Below are 22,177 nucleotides of genomic sequence, written 5' to 3'. Positions count from 1 at the left end.
TTGATGTTGGTACTTTGTTATGCAGTTTTACCTGTATTGCCCAAACCAAATTTCCCTCTTGAGGGACAAATAAAGTAAAGATTAACTTAACTAACTAAAACTAAACAAATTATTTACAATGCACATCCCTAGGCAAGTAGTTCTTCAAGACGCTAAAACTACCACCTCAAGCCAATGTGCCAGACGCAACCAAGACCTGCAAGCCCTTCAAGACACTAAGGCTGGAGGGATGGAGGGGCCACCCTTGTCAGCCCGCCAGACGCAAAGCTGACCCTCTTCTCCATGACCTACAGTGGGATCGGAAACACAATTAGAAATTGTACAAATTAGACAATCATACTTCATTAAGGTATTAATAATACAACTTGTCATCTGTGCAGATTGACTAAATGACAGTTATTGAAAAGACATAAGGAAGCTGATGTCCATATTCAGATACTCAAACCAAACCAACAAAAAGCCAAAAAATGGCAACATATCTTCAAAATCATCTTAGCTTACCAGTGAACCAGTGATGGAAGTCCAGTTGAAGCCTTTGCGCTGGGTCGCTCTTCAGGCAACCTCGTATAAAACAGCAGCATTCTGTGCAAAAAGATGGAGAGAAGTCTGATTATCACCATCAATATTACACTTGCTCTCTAAGCTGTAAAACTGCAAGAGATTCCTCCATTATCCACAACAACATCTTTTATAAAAGAATTGCACTTGTCTTTCTTTGTTATAATGAAGTTCTCACCATTTGAGAAGCCTGGCTGGAACCACACATTGGCGTCCATCAAACCGATGTTGCTGCTGTCTGGGAAAAGGCTGGTGATCATCCTAAACAGCAGCACCCACAGCGACCACACCGTCACCTGTTTCGCATAGTACTCGCCCTTCTCAAATTATTCAGGAGGGCAGTACCTTGCTGTCCCTGGAGGAAAGATTTTGTCACGTGTGTAAGTTTGCTTTACCACTTTTCTCACTTTACTCTGACTGGCATTTGATTTTAGTCAACAAAAATAAAATTATCATTGGCTTTTCTTGTTTTGAGAATGGCATTAGTGTACTGTTAATATTTTGCTCTGTCCCGCCTGACTAACACATGGTCACTACAAGTCCCAAAAAAGATAATACATACCACTGTAGGTGATGTAGGATGAGCTTTTCAGGAGGTCTCCACAGCCAAAATCGATCAATTTGACTCTCAGGGTCTACGTGTTGACCAGAAGGTTCGGCATGTTGATGTCCCGATGGAAGACCCCCCGGGAACAGCACACGGCAACTTTGTCAATCACCTGCCACATGAAATGACGTGCTAAATGATGCTCCCAAAAATCATGCATGTCCACGCAGTGTGAGGGCAGCTCTAGGACCATGATGCACTGGTCGGGATGGTCCTGCCACTCCAGCACCTGTATGGTGTGGGGACAGCTGAGGCCTTGATTGGCCGTGACTGTCAGGGCCAGCTCAAGAGGTACTGATTTGGGATAGTCAGTTTTCATGATGGCTAGATGGAAGTGGTTTCTCTGTCTGTTTGTCTATTGAAATACTTGTACTCTGTCATTTACATTAATCTAAGATGTTATAAATTGCAATGAGAGGAGATGTCAAAGATATCACAGCCTACTTACAAGGCTGATGTACAGCTCATTCTCCATCTTCGTTGTGAATTTCACAGCCACCTGAAGGCCATCTTCACAGCGGGTCCTCCTTCCCCCATCTTCTTGCCAATGATGTATTTCCAGCAAATGTGGTCTATTAAAACATAATTATAGTCATTTTTATTTTTTATTATTATTTATAATATCAGTGTCCTGCAGTGTGGCTTACCATATCTATTCTAAAACTATTTTAACATTGTTCCTAATTCTCATATAATTATCATAATTGTACTTCTAAATGATTTATATTCATTGAGAAATATATGGAATATTTGTCTTTTAAAAATTTATTTGTTGCACTACAGGGCTATTTAAGTGAACAGCAAAGAAAAGCCAAATGGTGGATTAAAATGAAAAACTAAAAGAAATGTTAAAACATACACTTTATTTTATACACATCCAGCTAAACAAAAAATGTAAGAAGAGTGTATGTGTTATATTTTGGGTTATGACAGTAAACTCCCCCTCGATCCTCGTGATCTGATCACAGTCCAGCTGTCTTAGCAGCAGATGTGATGTACTCGCACCTGCTGGTGGACTGACTGGACCATCCTGATCCTGAGGCTGGTCGTCCTCCATTTGCTGGTCCTCGGCAGTGGGCGGGACATCAGGAACACTGGATGGAGGCTCCTGATGATCACTGTCCTCTACAGTACAGATGATGTACTATAATAGAGAAGTCTGATCTAAAGAAAGGACTATCAACCAAAAGCTTGATTTAATCAAATAATATAAATTAAATATTGCACAATCATATTAAAGGGTTAGTTCACCCAAAAATGAACTGTCTAAATGAATACAATTCTGTCATTAATTACTCACCCTCGTGTTGTTCCAAACCCATAAGACCTTCGTTCATCTTCGGAACACAATTTAAGATATTTTTTATTAAATTTGAGGGCTCTCTGACCCTCCCATAGACAGCAAGGCAACTACCACGTTCAAGGTCCAGAAAAGTACCAAGATGATCAACAAAGTAGTCCGTGTGACATCAGTGGTTCAACTGTAAAATTACGAAGCTACGAGAATAAACAAAGAAAACAAAAATAATTTATTCAAGTCTTATGTGGACTTTATTCCACATTTTCGTCTCTACTGCGTCACTTTGGACGCACGTTCACGACAGTATCATGACGCGAGCATGTGGCGGCCACACGCTTGCGATACTCACAGTCCCATAATCAATACGTGAAAAAACGCCATCGACAACTGTAAACACACGATAAACACTGCTGGTAACACTGTACTCCTTACTCGCCACAGAGTGTGCAGGGGAATTTCACGCTTTATGTGTCCCGCGTCAACGTTCTAAAACTTTTAGAATAGGTTGTTTGCACATGACGTCATTGCTGTGGCGCGAAATGCACCTGAAGGGCAGGAAGTGATTTTTCTATATAGGAATCACTAGCAGAAACTCAAAATGCCTATGTTCTGCGTTGTTTATGGATGCTCAAATCCATCAAACCGAGAAACCACTAGGAGCCTTTATCGTGTACAAGAATGTGTTAGTCATAACGGGGGAAAAGGCAAGAAATTGACTGAAAAACGCAGTGGCTTGTAAACCTGCGTTTGCGGTCGGGAGGAGCCGAGTCAGATAATAATGTTTGCAAATGGTTAATATAATAATATATTAAGATATATATAAATAGATACAGGGCTGACAATTCTCACGCATTCAGCATGAGACTCAATGCCAAACACCACATGTAGACATTTACATTTAGTCATTTAGCAAATGCTTTTATCCAAAGCGACTTACAAATGAGGACTGGTGGCAATCAAAATCAACAAGAGAGCAATAATATGCAAGTGTTATAACAAGTCTCAGTTAGCTTAAAGGCACAATATGTATTTTCGCCGCTAGAGGGCACGTATTCAAAATAAACAAAGAGACAAAGACTAGTTTGATGACGCCGTGACTGAGTGTGGAATCATGGGAGTTGTGGTCTTCATCCCCACAGCCGATGCAATCCGACGGGACTCAGGCAGAAATCATGTTCATGGAAGAGCTAATGATTTTTTAATGTAGTAGAATGAAGCAGAGTGAGCCTGAAAGCCGTCGAAGCGAAACGAGGCGCTGAACGAGTGTGACACACAGCTCGAAAGCAACAGAGCTTTTATTATGCCACAGTCGACCGCTTCCGCTGCTTCCAGTCGTGCGTATGTGGGGTAAAGCAGCGCTGTTTTATGATACATTTGAAAGTTCTGTTATTATGATACTCTGTGCGGTCGTCACCAGTCTAATAAAACACAACATATTAAAGCGTCTTTGGTGTTTCCATGTTTTCTACAAAACAAAACCGGAAATGGTATTGAGGGTGGAAGAGAGTGCTGGTTATTCACTCTGTTAATGTATGTTTCATTTGTGCAGTGGCCCCCAAAATATTTGGTCACAATACCGATTCAAATGGGATGCATAACTGTAGACACTCTATAGCAGCAGTGGCCAACGTCAGTCCTGGAGAGCCACAGTCCTATGGAGTTTTGCTCCAGCCTTGATAAAAACTCACCTGCCTGTAGCTTTCTAGTCACCCTTAGACCCTGGTTAGCTTGATCAGGTGTGTTTGATTAGAGTTGGAGTGAAACTTTGCAGGACTGTGGCTCTTCAGGGCCTCCATTGGCCACCCCTGCTCTAGGATACATGTGTGATCTTGGCTTTACACTTTCACTAGTTGGTTAAAAGCGATTGTAAGATTGGAGTTAGTTCCAAGAAAAGCTCTAGCATCGTCTGATCGCAGAAGCTACTTGGTTTGATCATTTACCAAATGCAGTGACATACATTTTAAGAGTGGCTGAAAGTTGATTCTTGTCAGAATGCTTTATAGTCTCATAAAAATCATAATTTTATATTCAGGTGTTTGAATTATGTAACTGAATGTGAGATATTACCCTTTGACAACTTCACAACTAGACTCATTTGGGTTTCACCATATAGCTCAAATGTAATGTTTCCAACAGTCTTCAGAAGTATGTGATCATCATTCATTCAATAAAACTTTTCTCTTTTTTCTGGCCATTAGATGATTGTTTCATTCATCTGAAATGGCTGCTGGGAAGTGGGTTTTTTTCTTTCTTTCCTCACAGCCACACGAGGGCGCAAGATATCGCTTACATTATGAAAATTAATTCACATCTTCCCACCTTGCTAAGTCTCAGAAATGACCTTTTTAAAGTATAGGTGGGTTCTTTCCAGCTTCTTTCTTTTCTCATCTTTCCTCACGACTTGTTTTGATAGTAAGAATAGACTTTTCCACATGACAGTTATAAATATCTGTGTTTTGTTTAGTTGGAATATAAAAGGGCAGTAGTACATTCTCTGCAGACTTTTATACATTCTGATGAAGGGGGATCTATTTCAACATACGCCTTAAATGGATAGTTCACCCCAAAATGAAAATCCTGTCATCATTACACACCCTCAAGTTGTTCCAAGTTTCTTACTTTTGTTGAGCACAAATTAAGATATTTTGAAGAATATTGGTAACCAAACATTTGACATTGACTTCCATAGTATGGAAAACAAATAAAAAAATACTACAGAAGTCAATGGCTACCATTTTGGAACAACACAAGGGTGAATAACTGATGGCAGAATTTTTGGGTGAACCATCCCTTTAAGATGCTCTCCTCTTCATCAAACTCACTCTCTTTTTGCAGTTATATAGGATTTAATATAAATATATATTACATATATTTCTTAAATATATACATGTATGTGTGTGTATTTATATATATATATACTGTAAATATACACAGCACACACATATATTATGTAAACACAAGCTTTTATTTTGGATGTGATTAATCACGATTAATCGATTTGACAGCACTATTATTAATACTTAATACTTAATGTACTTTGGACATTTAGAAAGAAACAATAAAAGCAACCAGTGTTTTCTCAAGGCACATTGTTATGCTGTCTAGCTTCAATTCAATTCAAATTTATTTGTATTGCGCTTTTCACAATACACATTGTTCAAAGCAGCTTTACAGAAAATGTATGTGTCTACATTACAATTTAGAGTGATCTGTTATCAGGAGTGAATGTGTCCAAGTAATGTACATTTCACAAATTAACAGTTTAGGGTAATAGAGTCATACAGTTAGCTAACATTAAATTAATTTCAGGCAGAAGCTCATTAAAGCGATTATTACAAGTGTGATCATAATGATTACAATATAGAGAAAATTTGGCAGCTGTGCATGTCGATTCAAGTTGGCGTCATCAGGGGTCCTCGCAGGGGTCAGCATCATCTCTTCACAGGTGTTGGGTCATCTGCAGTCTTTCTATGAGGCTGGATCCACACTGGAGCTGGTGTAATCTCTAGTTACCTCGAGATGGGCATCCCGGGGTAGGAAAAGAAAGACAAATGGAAAAGAATTAGCGTTGCTGCTGTTCATAACATTTCAAGCAAAAAACATATGTTTATGACTTTTATCTGATCTAAATGGGAACAAGGGTGTGATTGAGATTCATTATGCAAATTCTTGGCTGAAGAGATGTGTCTTTAATCTAGATTTAAACAGAGCGAGTGTGTTTGAGCCCTGAGCATTATCAGGAAGGCTATTCCAAAGTTTGGGAGCCAGCTGGGAAAATTATCTCCCTCCTTTAGTGAACTTAGATATCCTAGGTACTACTAAAAGTTCAGAGTTTTGTGACCTTAAAGAGCGTGATGGATTATAGGGCATATGAAGATCAGTTAAATATACAGGAGCTAAACCATTTAGTGCCTTATAGGTCAGTAGCAATATTTTGAAATCAATACGGAACTTAATAGGTAACCAGTGTATAGAGATGATAAAATTGGGGTAATATGATCATATTTTTTTGACCTGGTAAGAACTCTAGCCACTGCATTTTGGACTAACTGTAGCTTGTTTATTGAAGATGCAGGACAACCAGCTAGTAGTGCATTACAGTAATCCAGTCGAGACATCATGAATGCATGAACTAGCTTTTCTGCATCAGAAACAGATAACTTGTTCCATAGCTTAGCAATGTTTCTGAGTTGGAAGAAGGCTGTTTTTGTAACATATGAAATATGATTTTCGAAAGACAAGTTGTTGTCTAACATAACACCCAGGTCTTTAACTGCAGATAATGACATAACAGTACTTCTAGCTGCAAATTGTATTCTAAGAGATTCTGTGTGCAGGTTTTTGGTTCAATAAGTAATACCTCAGTCTTGTCTGAATTTAATAGGAGTTATGAGAGAGCCTGAGTATTAATGTTGTACCTGTCACGGTGCGTAGGATGGAAACGAGATGACGTTCAAAACTTGACTTTTAATAAACAAACCAAATGAAAAGGAACACTAACATAGGGAGCGCAGGAGACACACATGGAATGACGTTTAAGACTCGACAAGAAAACATGAGGCAGACTACACATTTATACTAAACTTAATGAGGGACAGACAGGTGCGAGGAATCAACTATGGCGGATCTGGCCGTTCGGGGCGCTATGGCGGAGCAGGCAGACTCAGAGGCCATGGTGGATCTGGCAGCCCAGGAGGGCACAGTGGAGCAGGTAGTTCAGGAGGCCATGGCAACGCAGCCTCTACGGCTGGAGCCCTACTACCCCCCCCCAAAAAAAAATACTTGGGGAAGATTTCGGGCTCCGAGGCCATCCGTTGGCCATAACCGGGGATTGGAGCCCTTCCTGGGCTTAACTGGGGATCTGGGGCCCTCCCTGGGCTTAACTGGGGACCTGGAGCCCTTCCTGGGCTCAACGGGGGATCAGGAGCCCTCACTGGGCTAGACTCGGGGACTGGAAAGTGCATACGAGGAGCTGGCACTGGAGCGAACTCAGGGGCTGGAGCTGACACTGGAGTGAGCTCTGGGGCTAGGATGAAGGCAGAGAACAGTCCTTTTCTTTTCATCCTCCTCCTTGGGTTACGTAGTTCGGGAGGCCAGGACAACGCAGCCCCTACGGCGGGAGCCCTACTACCCCCCCCCAAAAAAAAATACTTGGGGAAGATTTCGGGCTCCGAGGCCATCCGTTGGCCATAACCGGGGATTGGAGCCCTTCCTGGGCTTAACTGGGGATCTGGAGCCCTCCCTGGGCTTAACTGGGGATCTGGAGCCCTCCCTGGGCTTAACGGGGGATCTGGAGCCCTTCCTGGGTTCAACGGGGGATCTGGAGCCCTCCCTGGGCTTAACTGGGGAACTGTGAAGCGCTTACGAGGAGCTGGCACTGGAGGGTGCTCTGGAGGAGCAGGCACAGCAAGGCGCTTTCGAGGAGCTGGCACTGGAGCCAACTCAGGGGCTGGAGCCGACACTGGAGCGAGCTCTGGGGCTAGGATGAAGGCAGAGAACAGTCCCTTTCTCCTCATCCTCCTCCTTTGGTTACGGGGGAACTGGGCAGCCAGCGGGCTTGTCGTTGCGGGCTTGACTTCATAGCGGCCGGCTGGCTTGACAACGGCGTGGCCGGCGGGCCTGATTCGGGAATGGCCGGCGGGCTTGACATCGGAACGGCCGGCCTTACTGGGCTGACGACTAGTGTGGAGCTTCGGAGGACAGCGGGGAATTTGGGGTTGGGCAGTCGGTAGGAGCCGCTGGAGTGGTATGTGGAGGTTCTCGGCTTGGGGTGAGCTGGGGAGACGTGGTGCGTTCCAGCGGGAGTTGGATGACGAGGCTTGGGAAGTTTCATTACTTCTTCCACTTCGAAATCAGAACCATTTAAGAACAGCACGAGATTAATCAGCTCGATCAGGGGAAAATCACACGTCGGAAGATCGCAGCGGATTAACCCCAGCAGGAAGCATGCACCTAGAGCAGCGTCGTGCCAGCTCACCCAGTTAGAGAGCTCGAGAAAACCCTCCACATATCGCTCCAACCTCAGACCGCCCTGCCGCAAACCCCACAGCGTGTCCTCAGCTGCAGTCATTTTTTTGTGGTCGAGTCTTCTGTCACGGTGCGTAGGATGGAAACGAGGAGACAAGGAGATGACGTTCAAAACTTGACTTGAAAACTTGAAACAAACCAAATGAAAAGGAACACTAACATAGGGAGCGCAGGAGACACACATGGAATGACGTTTAAGACTCGACAAGAAAACATGAGGCTGACTACACATTTATGCTAAACTTAATGAGTGACAGACAGGTGCGAGGAATCAACTAATAATGAGACAACGAGAACAGGAAACCAAACCAAATATGGGAATAAGGAAACACGAGGGAGAACTAGAACTTGGGGAACAAAACACAAGAGACAGGAACACAGGCCTGACAGTACCATGGTGCAGTATTTTTCTCTGTAACCTTTTTTAAACTGATGGGTGCGACAGTATCTAATGAGAAGACTGTACCCATATTGCTAGTCCTTTCATCTAGTTCTTTTGTGTCTATGGGAACACTGAGCAGCTGAGACAGATCAGGATCTATCTTTAGTGGTTGGGATAAATGTTCTACCTAGAACAGGGGTAGGCAAGTTCGGTCCTAGAGAGCCGCAGTCCTGCAGAGTTCAGCTCCAACCCTAATCAGACACACCTGAACAAGCTAATCAATGTTTTTAGGATTACTAAGGCTATAGGCAGGTGAGTTTTTTTTCAGGGGTGGAGCTGAACTCCGCAGGACTGCGGCTCTCTATGACTGAACTTGCCTACCCCTGACCTAGACAATAACGCGGAGCGATATGACAAATATCAGCAGTATTAAGTACGTTACAAGGTAGTGGTCAGTGACATCATCACTATGCTGTGTAACGTCTATATCAGTAAGATTGGTTCCATGTGATATAATTAAATATGATTAAGATGGTGAGTGGGTCTAGTGACATTTTGCTTGACCCCAAATGAGTTTAGTAAATCTGTAAACGCAACCCCTAATGCATCATTTTTATTATCAATGTGAATGTTAAAATCTCCGACAATCAACACTTTATCAACACTGATCAGTACGTCTGAGAGAAAATCTGCAAACTCTTTTAGAAAATCAACATAGGGCCCTGAGGTCTATACACATTAGCCAAAATGAAAGATAGCAGGGATTTTTTCTTCTTCTATCTGTAAGCATAATATTTAGCACTAGCACTTCAAATTAGTTAAACCTGTGTCCTGTTTTCTGAGTAGCATTAAGAATATCTCTATATATTGTTGTGTCACTGCAGCCACGACCAATCAGACGGGGCTCATGCTTATAACAGTAGCCTGGAGGAGTAGACTCATTTAGACCAAAATAATCATTTGGTTTAAGCCAGGTTTCAGTATGGCAGAGTACATCAAAACTATTATCTGTGATCATTTCGTTTACAATAATCACCTTAGGTGTGAGTGATCTAAGGTTTAAGAGCCCGAGCTTTAGAAATAATTGTTGTTCACTTAATTTGTGATTTTCTGGTTTAATCACGATCAGATTTTTTCTAGATCCTATAGCCTAATAGATGTATTATTTGAGCTCATTATTATTCGGGCAATAGACACAGTCTCTATCGAATGGACTACTATCAATGAAGTTGGTAGAACAACAATGACTTTGATTTGAGGTTTGACTTACTAATCATATGGTGCATAGGATCTTGATGTAACAGATGTGATAACAGAAAATTTAAAGCTGAGTTTACATATCTGAAATGATCTGATTTTACCTAGCTAAAAAAAACTAAAAATAAAAATAATAACTTGTATTTCCGTCTTCTAATTTCTGTCTTCAAACACAGCTAACAGGAAATGTTCAACTGTACCCGTACCAAAAAGTAGTATACTTTAAGTATATTTTAAGTATACTTTATGTTGTAAGTATACAAATATCAGTGTACTAGTAGTATACTTGTAAGTGTACTAATTTAGGATTACTAAGGCTATAGGCAGGTGAGTTTTTTTTCAGGGTTGGAGCTGAACTCCGCAGGACTGCGGCTCTCTAGGACTGAACTTGCCTACCCCTGACCTAGACAATAACGCGGAGCGATATGACAAATATCAGCAGTATTAAGTACGTTACAAGGTAGTGGTCAGTGACATCATCACTATGCTGTGTAACGTCTATATCAGTAAGATTGGTTCCATGTGATATAATTAAATATGATTAAGATGGTGAGTGGGTCTAGTGACATTTTGCTTGACCCCAAATGAGTTTAGTAAATCTGTAAACGCAACCCCTAATGCATCATTTTTATTATCAATGTGAATGTTAAAATCTCCGACAATCAACACTTTATCAACACTGATCAGTACGTCTGAGAGAAAATCTGCAAACTCTTTTAGAAAATCAACATAGGGCCCTGAGGTCTATACACATTAGCCAAAATGAAAGATAGCAGGGATTTTTTCTTCTTCTATCTGTAAGCATAATATTTAGCACTAGCACTTCAAATTAGTTAAACCTGTGTCCTGTTTTCTGAGTAGCATTAAGAATATCTCTATATATTGTTGTGTCACTGCAGCCACGACCAATCAGACGGGGCTCATGCTTATAACAGTAGCCTGGAGGAGTAGACTCATTTAGACCAAAATAATCATTTGGTTTAAGCCAGGTTTCAGTATGGCAGAGTACATCAAAACTATTATCTGTGATCATTTCGTTTACAATAATCACCTTAGGTGTGAGTGATCTAAGGTTTAAGAGCCCGAGCTTTAGAAATAATTGTTGTTCACTTAATTTGTGATTTTCTGGTTTAATCACGATCAGATTTTTTCTAGATCCTATAGCCTAATAGATGTATTATTTGAGCTCATTATTATTCGGGCAATAGACACAGTCTCTATCGAATGGACTACTATCAATGAAGTTGGTAGAACAACAATGACTTTGATTTGAGGTTTGACTTACTAATCATATGGTGCATAGGATCTTGATGTAACAGATGTGATAACAGAAAATTTAAAGCTGAGTTTACATATCTGAAATGATCTGATTTTACCTAGCTAAAAAAAACTAAAAATAAAAATAATAACTTGTATTTCCGTCTTCTAATTTCTGTCTTCAAACACAGCTAACAGGAAATGTTCAACTGTACCCGTACCAAAAAGTAGTATACTTTAAGTATATTTTAAGTATACTTTATGTTGTAAGTATACAAATATCAGTGTACTAGTAGTATACTTGTAAGTGTACTAATTCAGTACTCCTTGGGACTAAATTGGCCCACTTTCTAGTATACTTAAAAGTATACTTTTAAGTATACTTGAAGTATAACAGTAGTAAACTTTGAGTACACAACTAGTTTACATCAAAATGTTTAGTTTGTACTGCAACTATACATGAAAAAAAAGGCTATGAATTGGCTTCAGAATGATAATCAAAACATAGATAGAGTCGATCAACACCCCAAAGCTTGACAGTCATTATTACCTCTTCATTGGTCGACATTTTATTCCATAACGTTACTCAGTTTTGATGCTGTTTTATGTCTGATGATCTTGTTAGATTACATGTGGAAGCATCTGTTGTTTCGGTTTCTTCTTCACTTGTGGTTTTTGGAAATTCTGTACAGAAGATGTGTACTAACACCCCCTACCGTATAACAATGAAAACACGGATTCTAGGAGCACAAGTATACAGTAGCTACAGTAGACTTTTTCTAAGTATAAGTCAAGAAGTACATAAAGTCCATTTCTGAGAAGTACATACAAAGTAGACTCAAAGTATACTTTCCTATTTTTTTGTTTAAAAGAAGTATACTGATAGCACACTTGAATACACTTCTTTTTCGTAAGGGTAGATAACATTGTGGCAAGGTTCTCAAAATACTGGACAAACATTATTCCAGTAACGTTAATAGAACGATTGTTCAAAGTTATGAGGTCTTTAATAGGCCTAATGTTCTCAAAATGTTAGCAAAAAATATTATTTATACATCGTCCATGGAACATTTTGTCTGAAACGTTTTGGTTAAACGTGCGACTAACATTTTTAAAATGTAACTACGCATTTCAAAATCTTTCCTGAATCGAATCGAACACGCTGGCTACTCAAAGATTCACACACCTACCCGCAAGCACTCGTCTATAAATGAATCGTTTTGGTGAACTCATTTAAAGAGGTCATATGATGCGATTTCAAGTCGTTCTTTCTCTGTGGAGTGTTACAAGCTGTTCGTGAATAGATAAGATCCCTAAAGTTGCAAAGACTAAAGTCTCAAACCCAAAGAGATATTCTTTATAAAAGTTAAGACTCGTCCACGCCCTCCTAAAACGCCTCGTTCAAACACGCCCCCACATGTCTACCTCACTATGTGGGAAGATTTGCATAACTCCGCCCAAATGTTCACGCAAAGAAAGAAGGCGAACATTTTTGATTCAATTCTCAACTGTTTTGTTGTGAAAGCGAAACTACTTTGTTTGGCTTTCCAAAAGAGGACACAACTAGCAATCAGTGGTTAAGTTGTATTTACAACACTGTTCCAGAACACTTCAACCCAAATATTCAGATGTGTGCAGCGCACAGCCAATCACAACGCACTGGATAGCTGGCCAATCAGAGCACACCTCGCTTTTCTTTTTTTCCTTTTTATTAATGCCAAGGTACCAAATATAAAAATATAGAGAATATCAACATTACATACAAAGAAGCGACATTACATGCAAAGCACCATTTATAGATGTATGTAACAATAAATAAACAATACAAAATGAAAGATTTAACCAAATAAATCACACCTCGCTTTTCAGACCGATGAGCTTTGTAAAAATCTATGTGTTTCAGAAAGGCGGGGCATAGAGGAGAAACAATAATGTACAGTATGTGGAAAATAATGTGTTTTTTTAACCTTAAACCGCATAAACACATTTCATTACACCAAATACACCAAATAATGTTCTTTTTTAGCAATGTCATATGACCCCTTTAAAAGATTCTAAACTCTGAATCAGAATCCCCACCCATCATATGCTCCACCAAAAGATTTAGCTGGTAACACATTATAGATCGCATGTCGAGTCTATTCGCTGTTGCCCGATTGAAAACCCGTCCATTATTCGCATCAAAAATGTTTATTTGGATCTAGATGACAAAAGGAATACACATTCGTCATATTCTGCTATTTTAGACCTGTTTACGCTATCATTACTCAAATGTATTTTATGAACCTCCGAATGGCACGCCTCGGGCACGCAGAGGACAGCTAAAGCTCGCAGCCGTATATTTTGGGGTCCTTCAGCCTCAGACTGCTGCTTTCTGAGGACAGCATCTTCGTCAATGGCGGATTACGATAACTACGATGACCGGGACCGGGCTTACGGGAGCTTCGGCGGGGGGAGAGGGTAAGGAAGCCTGCATGAGAGGAGCGGGGAGGCGTGCGTCTGAGCGTGTGTGGCGGGAGGCTGCGGGTGTGTGAGCGCAGGCTTGCGGGGGATCGAGCGGGTGTAGGCCGCGCAGCAGCGACGCGCTCGCGCTGTGATGAATGAAGGCCGGGCTCGAAACTCAGCCCACATGGGCTTCATGTCTCACGGCCGACTCCGCATTGCGGTGTCCGCAGACGCCATGTAAAACATTCCTGCTCGCTGGTCTCTGCTGAATATAGTTACTGATGTCAGAAGTGGTTTGAACGATGAGTGCGGCGGCGTGTTGTCGTGTTTAACACGGTCTGCACTGGGCCTCGATCAGGGCTTTGACTCCAGCTATATTCCCCTGCTGTTTTGAACCCCACTGCATTGCTGCTCATGAGTGGAATTGTTCTCATTCCACAAAAATACCGCGGCACTTCCATCTTTCTGGACGTGCGAAATGCCACGCAGATGAAAACGATCACGTCCATACACAGTCATATTTTTTTTTTTTAGCTCGCGCTGTTCTCGGATCAGCAGCGCAAGTCAATATCCACTATGATAAACTGGGTTTATTGTGTTTTCCGACCCTCAGATCGAGCTGATGGCATGCACATGTTTCAGATGGCTTTATTTGCATACAGGCGCGCTGTCTCTCTCTCACATGCGTGGCATTGATCATTTATTGCATATAGAAACAGAAAGTGCGTGCTTGTTTGATGTGTGGAAACCTGGCAAAACGAGTCCTGTTTTGCACTTCAGGCTTCCCTGGCCATAATGCATTATTGCTAATGAGCAAACAAACACGCAAAAAAATGAGAAGCGTTGTAAAGTAATGTGCGGTCATGCTGTAGCTCACGCGCACACGTTCAGTCACTCACACAGATCGCACTGTGCGCAAAGACAGACTTGTACTGCGTTTGAAGCCTCACTGCTGATGGAGAAACGCAGCAAAGCTAGAGGTAATTCATGCATGCATGTGTTTTGATATCAGGCAACCCTACAGCCCTCTCATCTGTGTATCAGTGTACCATGGTATTTCCATCTGGTCACTAACCCGACACAGTGCTGTCACGTGGGTTTTTGGGGTTGATGAATGTTTCTGTGCCAGTAGCAGTCATGTATCACTTGCTGCGCACAGCACAGGTCTGAAAACACCAGCCGTGCAGAGATGTCATCCTATACGCTCGGCTCAGGCCTCCGTCTGACACCAGAGGAATGTCCCCAGTACACTGGATCCCTGCAGAAGATTTGCTTTGCATGGGATTTAATCTGCTATTACAGACAGAAAATAAATTAAAGGGGTCATATGATGCTTTTTTTAAAGATCATTATTTGGTGTAACAGAATATGTTGACATGCTTTAATGTTTAAAAAACACATTTTTCAAATACTGTAGATTATTGTAGGTCCTCTATGCCCCGCCTCTCTCAAACGCTTCGTTTTCTACAAAGTCCCTCCTTCCGACAAGCGCAGTCTGCTCTGATTGGCCAGCTGACCCAGTGCATTGTGATTGGCCGAACACCACAAGCACTCGTCGGAAATGTAACGCCGCTTACCATAATCGTGAGCTTCAGCTTTCAAAATAAATGTAAAGACAGAGCCTGAAAGGGGAACAGAGTCGCGTGACAGACACAGTGATGAAGCTGGTATGTGTTTGCAGTACACAAGCCACGGTTAAGACAGCTGGCTCCACTGTGATGTGACCCTGTCTCTCCCTCTCTCTCTCGCGCTCTTTTGCTCTCGCGTGCTCACACACACACACACACACACACAAACACACACGATGCGCAAATTGACCCCTTTAAGCAGATGCTTTCTACAATATTTCTGTCCAAGGCACGTTTTGCGTCTGTCCTACACTTTGTTACCAATGTGTGGGCCAAGCCAATATGATATTTGGGGATTTTTTAGAATATCGGAATCATCTCATAACTGTCCAGTGTGCAGACTAACAGAAGTGATTGCACATCCTCATGCCAGTTATATACAGACAGCCGTGTCAACATATAATGCTCATTTTTAGTTTCAGACCTATATTTTGTAAAAACGTTGACGTGGAAAAGTGCTTAGCACCTCATCAGGGTCTAAACCAGAGGTGCCCAAACTTTTTCTTATGAAGGGCCAAAAATCAAACTTGGCTGTGGACCGAAAATAAGAATTGCATTATAGCAAACTATATTATATTTAAAGTTTCCATGGTTTCCATCATTTATGAGTTTGTAATATTTAAAAATGAATTCATAAAAAGAAAACATTACTCTGCAATCTGCGTAACTAATGCAGTTTTATTGTTCAGTGAAAACATAGAAACAATCACATGCATAGTACAGTAGAGTTCAATGCCTAAAACAGCTATTCAAGAAAAAAAGCAGTGCAGCCGTACGCTTGCAAAATCAGTGACCTCTAATGAGAGACATGAAGCAAGTACTTATTTTTCAAATGATTTCCAAATCGGCCTGCAGCTGAATTACTGACAAAGTCAGGATATTATGTAGGTAATAGTCCATTAGTTTGCTTCTCATTTTACACTTGTTCAAGTAAATAAAACTGAAAGTTTGTTAACAGAGGAAGGTACGGCCAAACAGAAATAATATCACTTGCGCTTGTTTGCACAGGAATTTCGTCAGGAAATTTAGCTGACAGTGATTTCGAGTGGATCAATCATGATATTAACGCATTATTATTATGCTGCTATATAAAGAGGCGTTCCAAACGTGCTGATATTTCAGCAGTATCAGCTAGGGCTGCCACGATTCGTCAATACTATTCGATAAAAAAAACAAATCCTCGACTTCATTTTGCCTGCGTCGACTAACCGGCAAAATACCGGAAGTGGTGCATTTCACGGACGAGAATCCATAAAACAAATTATTAGACCGTTTCGCAAGGCTGCATGATATATTAAACCTATTTAAAAATTAAAATTAAGCATAACCGTGAATGCACAAATGCTACGATTTAATTAAATAATTATGTGATGTAGGCGTGTAGGTTACGTACGTGTCTCACAGCGGCTCCGTTCACAGTAAATGCTGTTCCACAGGAACTGTTATCATTTACGTGTGTGTGGAGCGGCTCAAACTCCATCTGTGCATGTTGTTGTGAGTTTGGGTTTATTATAACATTCATCTGGGAACGCAACGTGCGCCATTTCATCAGATTTGTTAGGTAAATCATTTATAAATCCATGCAAACACAGGAGAATACGTCATCTCGCGGATTCAAAATAAAAGCTCAAACCCTCACTCTTGAGTTTACACGTTTTGATGTCCACATATTCATTAAATTACAGTGGCTATAGCATTTCTGTCGTAAAGAAATGGGCAAATATGAAAGATTAAGTGGACATTTGAATTAAATGATGCTTGGTAAATATTAACCAAGTTTTAGATCGCACAGTAATGTGTAAAAACAATCGTCAGGCCGTTGGCGCCCCCTTCAGGCCTTTGTTGTAATGTGTACTGTACATTAGCTCTATTCACTGATCTATAATCGAGATTATATTATTTTATAATTATGTATAGATCAGTGGCTCTATTACATTATGATACAGTATTTTAACAGTTTTGTTCAATAAAACCATATGATTTATTGCTTTTGATACTATATTTGAACAAATTATTATTGCCTCATTGCTATTATATGTATTTTAAGTAAATTTAAAGGCTATTATTCACTTAACCTACATCTATTTTTATTACCTCAAAAAATATTAATTATATTTTATTATTAGTAGACCAGAACATGTGGACATGTTGTCATTCTTACACTATAATACTGAACTTTGATTTCAGTGATTTGGACTATGAGATGCACTTTACTCTTGCTTTAAAAAAGAATTTCATAGAAATTTGGATTTCATTTGGAGTTTCACTACTGAAGTCCCTGTTCATTTTTTTCAATAGATGTCTGTTTAAATCTCTTGTTTACACATTTCTAAGAGTACTTCTAATACTTAACATTTTTAATAATAATAACTTTTAATAATACAATTTGAATACTTGATTCTAGTGGACTCTAAACATTGCATTTATTTAATGTGAAAACCCAACTGTTGGGGTTAATTGAAACATATTTTTTCCCCTTTGTAGTTGCACTCACAGCTGCAATGAACAGAAGCCCAGAACATGTGGATATATTGACATTAAGAACATGCTGACTTTCTCAGACTTTTGTAATTATTATTTTTTTATTTCATTTTTATTAGGTTTGTTTACATTTTTACTCTTTTAGTTTTACATTTCGTCAATGACTTGTTTACATTTATACTTTTTTATGGTACACTACTGAAGGGCAAAGTTGCAAGTTTAATAAAATATTTTCTTTAATTTTCATTTTTTTGTGGGCAAGTAATCATTTAGATAAATCGATAAATTACTCGATTGATTAATCGAAATAAAAATAGTAGTTAGTGTCAGCCCTAGTATCAGCACTAGGACTGTCAGTCAATGCAGTTACATTGTTACACCAGTAGGTGGCGGCAAGGAATGATCTTCATGAGTAGTCATCATTAAACCGGTCAGTTCATTCAACTAATATGCATAAAAACACTGATTCATTCATGAATGAAACATGGTGTTGAAATTAATTTAACTTTGAATGCCACTTTGTAAGGCTCAATCAACGATCAACGCGTTATCTGGGTAAAGCTGAAGCTGATGTTTCATTTCATAGAAAACAGTGCCATTGATTCAAAGCATTGAACAGAACTGAGGCCAAAATCCCCTTAAACACTGAAAGGATGCTATGGCAAAGATATCGCTTTCATCTTCTGACGACTGAAGGCAAACTGTTTTACTAATATGACTTGAAATGTATGTAAAACACAAATTAAATGACTTTAAAACACTGAAACATTGAAACACTAATTTCTGCATTATTTCTGCAGTTGTAATTGAACTGTGTAAAAGCGTTTTTTCATCTCCAAGCAGCAATAATGCACCTAAAACCGGGCTCACACTGTGCAAAGTCCTTTAAGATTGTACTTGTCAGACTGTATGAACATGATGATCATGCCACACTGTGGGATCTCAGTTGTCATTAATGTCAGACTGTACGACAGTTAATGCCAGTTAAGACTGGGTGCGCGCAAGAAAACTTGTCCGGAGTTTTACCTTATCAACCCATACACGTTCAGTGACTGCAAGCTGCATTGCACGTAGGCTGTAATGTTGGCTATCATTAAAAGTATGTGAATGGCGGCAATGCCAGTGTATTTAAGAAGAATAGTATAGGAGCACTACACACCCACATGAAAACAGCAGCGCAACCTGTGTTTATCATAGCAAAGGCAACGAATCAGATGAATTCCGTGAGCGGAAGACGAGAGCGCCAGAGTTTATGCGGTTAGAAGAAATCTCTAGCAATAATTCTGATCATGGCTTGTCTTGAAAAACGAAAACAGTTTGGCGTTCGTCGTAGGAGAAGTCACACTGCAGGACTGTGCGCCAAATCATCTGACACTGCCAGAATTTCGTCGATCACAATGGCCATTAATCGGCTGTCGGTGAACATGTCAAACTAACGATCAAAGACTGCAGATTTTAGCCTAGGATTATAGGAATCATTTAGGAATTTCAAAATTTGTCTCAGGTGACCAAATTAAGGCCAAAATCGCACCGTGTGAGCTGGGCTTAAAAAACACTTCAAGTGCAGTTAATGTACCACCTCTGTAATAGTAAAATGGGTTTGTTGATATCGATTAGCCTGTGTCTTGGTATTGCAATTAAATTTAATTAAATGTAACAATTTCACATGTAAATGCAAAATAAACATGTATCAGAAGCATATACTATAAAAAAAAAAAAAGGAGGGTCTATGGGATTGATTCCCTTTTGGAGCCAGTCTCTAGCGGCCAGTCGATGAATTGCAGTTTAAGTCACTTCCGTGTTGGTTTCCAGAGAGAGACCGGAAGGTTGCCTGTACGACAGTTAATGCCAGTTAAGACTGGGTGCGCGCAAGAAAACTTGTCCGGAGTTTTACCTTATCAACCCATACACGTTCAGTGACTGCAAGCTGCATTGCACGTAGGCTGTAATGTTGGCTATCATTAAAAGTATGTGAATGGCGGCAATGCCAGTGTATTTAAGAAGAATAGTATAGGAGCACTACACACCCACATGAAAACAGCAGCGCAACCTGTGTTTATCATAGCAAAGGCAACGAATCAGATGAATTCCGTGAGCGGAAGACGAGAGCGCCAGAGTTTATGCGGTTAGAAGAAATCTCTAGCAATAATTCTGATCATGGCTTGTCTTGAAAAACGAAAACAGTTTGGCGTTCGTCGTAGGAGAAGTCACACTGCAGGACTGTGCGCCAAATCATCTGACACTGCCAGAATTTCGTCGATCACAATGGCCATTAATCGGCTGTCGGTGAACATGTCAAACTAACGATCAAAGACTGCAGATTTTAGCCTAGGATTATAGGAATCATTTAGGAATTTCAAAATTTGTCTCAGGTGACCAAATTAAGGCCAAAATCGCACCGTGTGAGCTGGGCTTAAAAAACAGTTCAAGTGCAGTTAATGTACCACCTCTGTAATAGTAAAATGGGTTTGTTGATATCGATTAGCCTGTGTCTTGGTATTGCAATTAAATTTAATTAAATGTAACAATTTCACATGTAAATGCAAAATAAACATGTATCAGAAGCATATACTATAAAAAAAAAAAAAGGAGGGTCTATGGGATTGATTCCCTTTTGGAGCCAGTCTCTAGCGGCCAGTCGATGAATTGCAGTTTAAGTCACTTCCGTGTTGGTTTCCAGAGAGAGACCGGAAGGTTGCCGCTTGATCAGAAGCAAGGTTTTTGTACCACAGATGAATGTGAGCTCACTTAATATCGCACACGTCTGATTCAGACACTCGGAAGGGAAAACTCCCAGTGCGTCCTTCCATCCATCACTGCGGCTCAGCCATGACTCTCATGCCTATTCTTGTGTTTGTGAGGCTTTTTCGGGATGTTACGTATGACGCAAAACCACCAGAAGTGAGAGTGGTCAATTGGTGAGATGCATGGTAGATGTTCGAAAGCACATACACGCATCTGTTAACCAGCTGAGTGGTCATGGTGGGCGTTATTAGTCAGTATATGTGTCTTTTATTTGCTGTGTTTGAGTCCTGCTGGACTCCGACGTCTTGATCAATCTTTTACCTGCGTGTTGAGGTGTAGAGCTGATCAGGTTGTTTGTTTTTGGGCCGCTTTAAGGAAATGAATGCTTTTATTCAACAAGGATACATTAAATTGATCAGAAGTGACAAAGATTTTTTTTTAAATTGTTACAAAAGATTTCCAGAACTTTCTATTCAGCAGAGAATCAAAACAAAAGCTCCACAAAAATATGAAGCAGCACAACTGTGTGCAACATTAATGATGAATGCTGAATGTTTCCTGAGCACCAAATCAGCACGTTATGTTTTCTGAAGGATCATGTGATGCGAAAGACTGGATACATTTTTAAATGTATTAAAATAGAAAAATTATTGTAAATTATATTTCCCACTAGTATTGTTTTTACTGTATTTTTAATCATATTACATGCAGCGTAGGCAAGCATAAGGGTCTTCATTCAGAACTATTTAACAATCTTACCAACCACAAACTTTTGAGCGCTAGTGTACTGTTTGATATATTGTGTGTTAAGTGTGAACTTCTTCTGCAGCTGCTAGGGGACCGATCTTTGAGGGTGGATATCGCGGAGGGCCGAAAGCAAGAACGTGGCGCCGGAGGCTTCGGCTTCCGGAAAGACGACAGAGGTACTGTGTGTGTGCCAATATATCAAAATATCATTCATTCGTTCATAAGCACAATCTTTTTTATCTTGTGCTTCTATTAGTGCCGTTTACTCGCATTTTAGTCGTGTAGTAGTAGTTTGTCTGTTGATGTATGTTGCTTGTGTTGTCTTTCAAATTTTGTGGTCTTTATAGTCTCAGAAATGAGCAATGCTAGGGATGGGTGGTCCGATTTTCTATACATTACAGCTGTATAAGGTTTTCCAGAGATGAAGGCATGACGTTTCTGTTTTCTGAAGTTTTTTTTAAAGGTCCCATATTGTCAAAACTGAAATTTCCTGGCTTTTTTCACGATTACTGAGGTCTAGGGGCTATGTAACTACCATATAAGTTTCAAAACAGTCAGTCCACAGTAAAATACACACAGCCTGCTTAAAGTAGCTGTGATTTTTCATGAACCGTTGTGACTTTCGTAAAAAGTTGACATCAGAACTACACAGTCACCGCTTTCAGTCACCACCCCGAGCACCGCCCACCGTCCCACTCTCCTTTTGCCAAACCCCCAGACAACATCGCGTCCATGCCATTGCT

The 22,177-nt window shown here is 40.4% G+C and overlaps 1 protein-coding gene and 1 pseudogene across 1 annotated transcript in view; one reads left to right on the top strand and one right to left on the bottom strand.

Moving 5' to 3' along the window:
- Positions 1–207: 207 nt before the first annotated feature.
- LOC107563001 (serine/threonine-protein kinase pim-2-like) lies at positions 208–3,156 on the bottom strand (annotated as a pseudogene).
- Positions 3,157–13,783: 10,627 nt separating this feature from the next.
- The window catches only part of LOC107563000 (eukaryotic translation initiation factor 4H-like), a 16,280-nt gene continuing 7,886 nt past the window's right edge, over positions 13,784–22,177 (top strand). Inside the window, exons 1-3 of the mRNA XM_016247771.1 lie at positions 13,784–13,848; positions 20,804–20,843; positions 21,517–21,610. Coding sequence (XP_016103257.1) covers positions 13,784–13,848; positions 20,804–20,843; positions 21,517–21,610 — 199 coding nt within the window. The remainder of the gene's footprint in view (positions 13,849–20,803; positions 20,844–21,516; positions 21,611–22,177) is intronic.

This window comes from Sinocyclocheilus grahami, unplaced genomic scaffold (assembly GCF_001515645.1).
Source record: "Sinocyclocheilus grahami isolate Dianchi unplaced genomic scaffold, SAMN03320097.WGS_v1.1 scaffold853.1, whole genome shotgun sequence".
NCBI lineage: Eukaryota > Metazoa > Chordata > Actinopteri > Cypriniformes > Cyprinidae > Sinocyclocheilus > Sinocyclocheilus grahami.
This window is presented reverse-complemented; position numbering and strand designations above follow the sequence as displayed.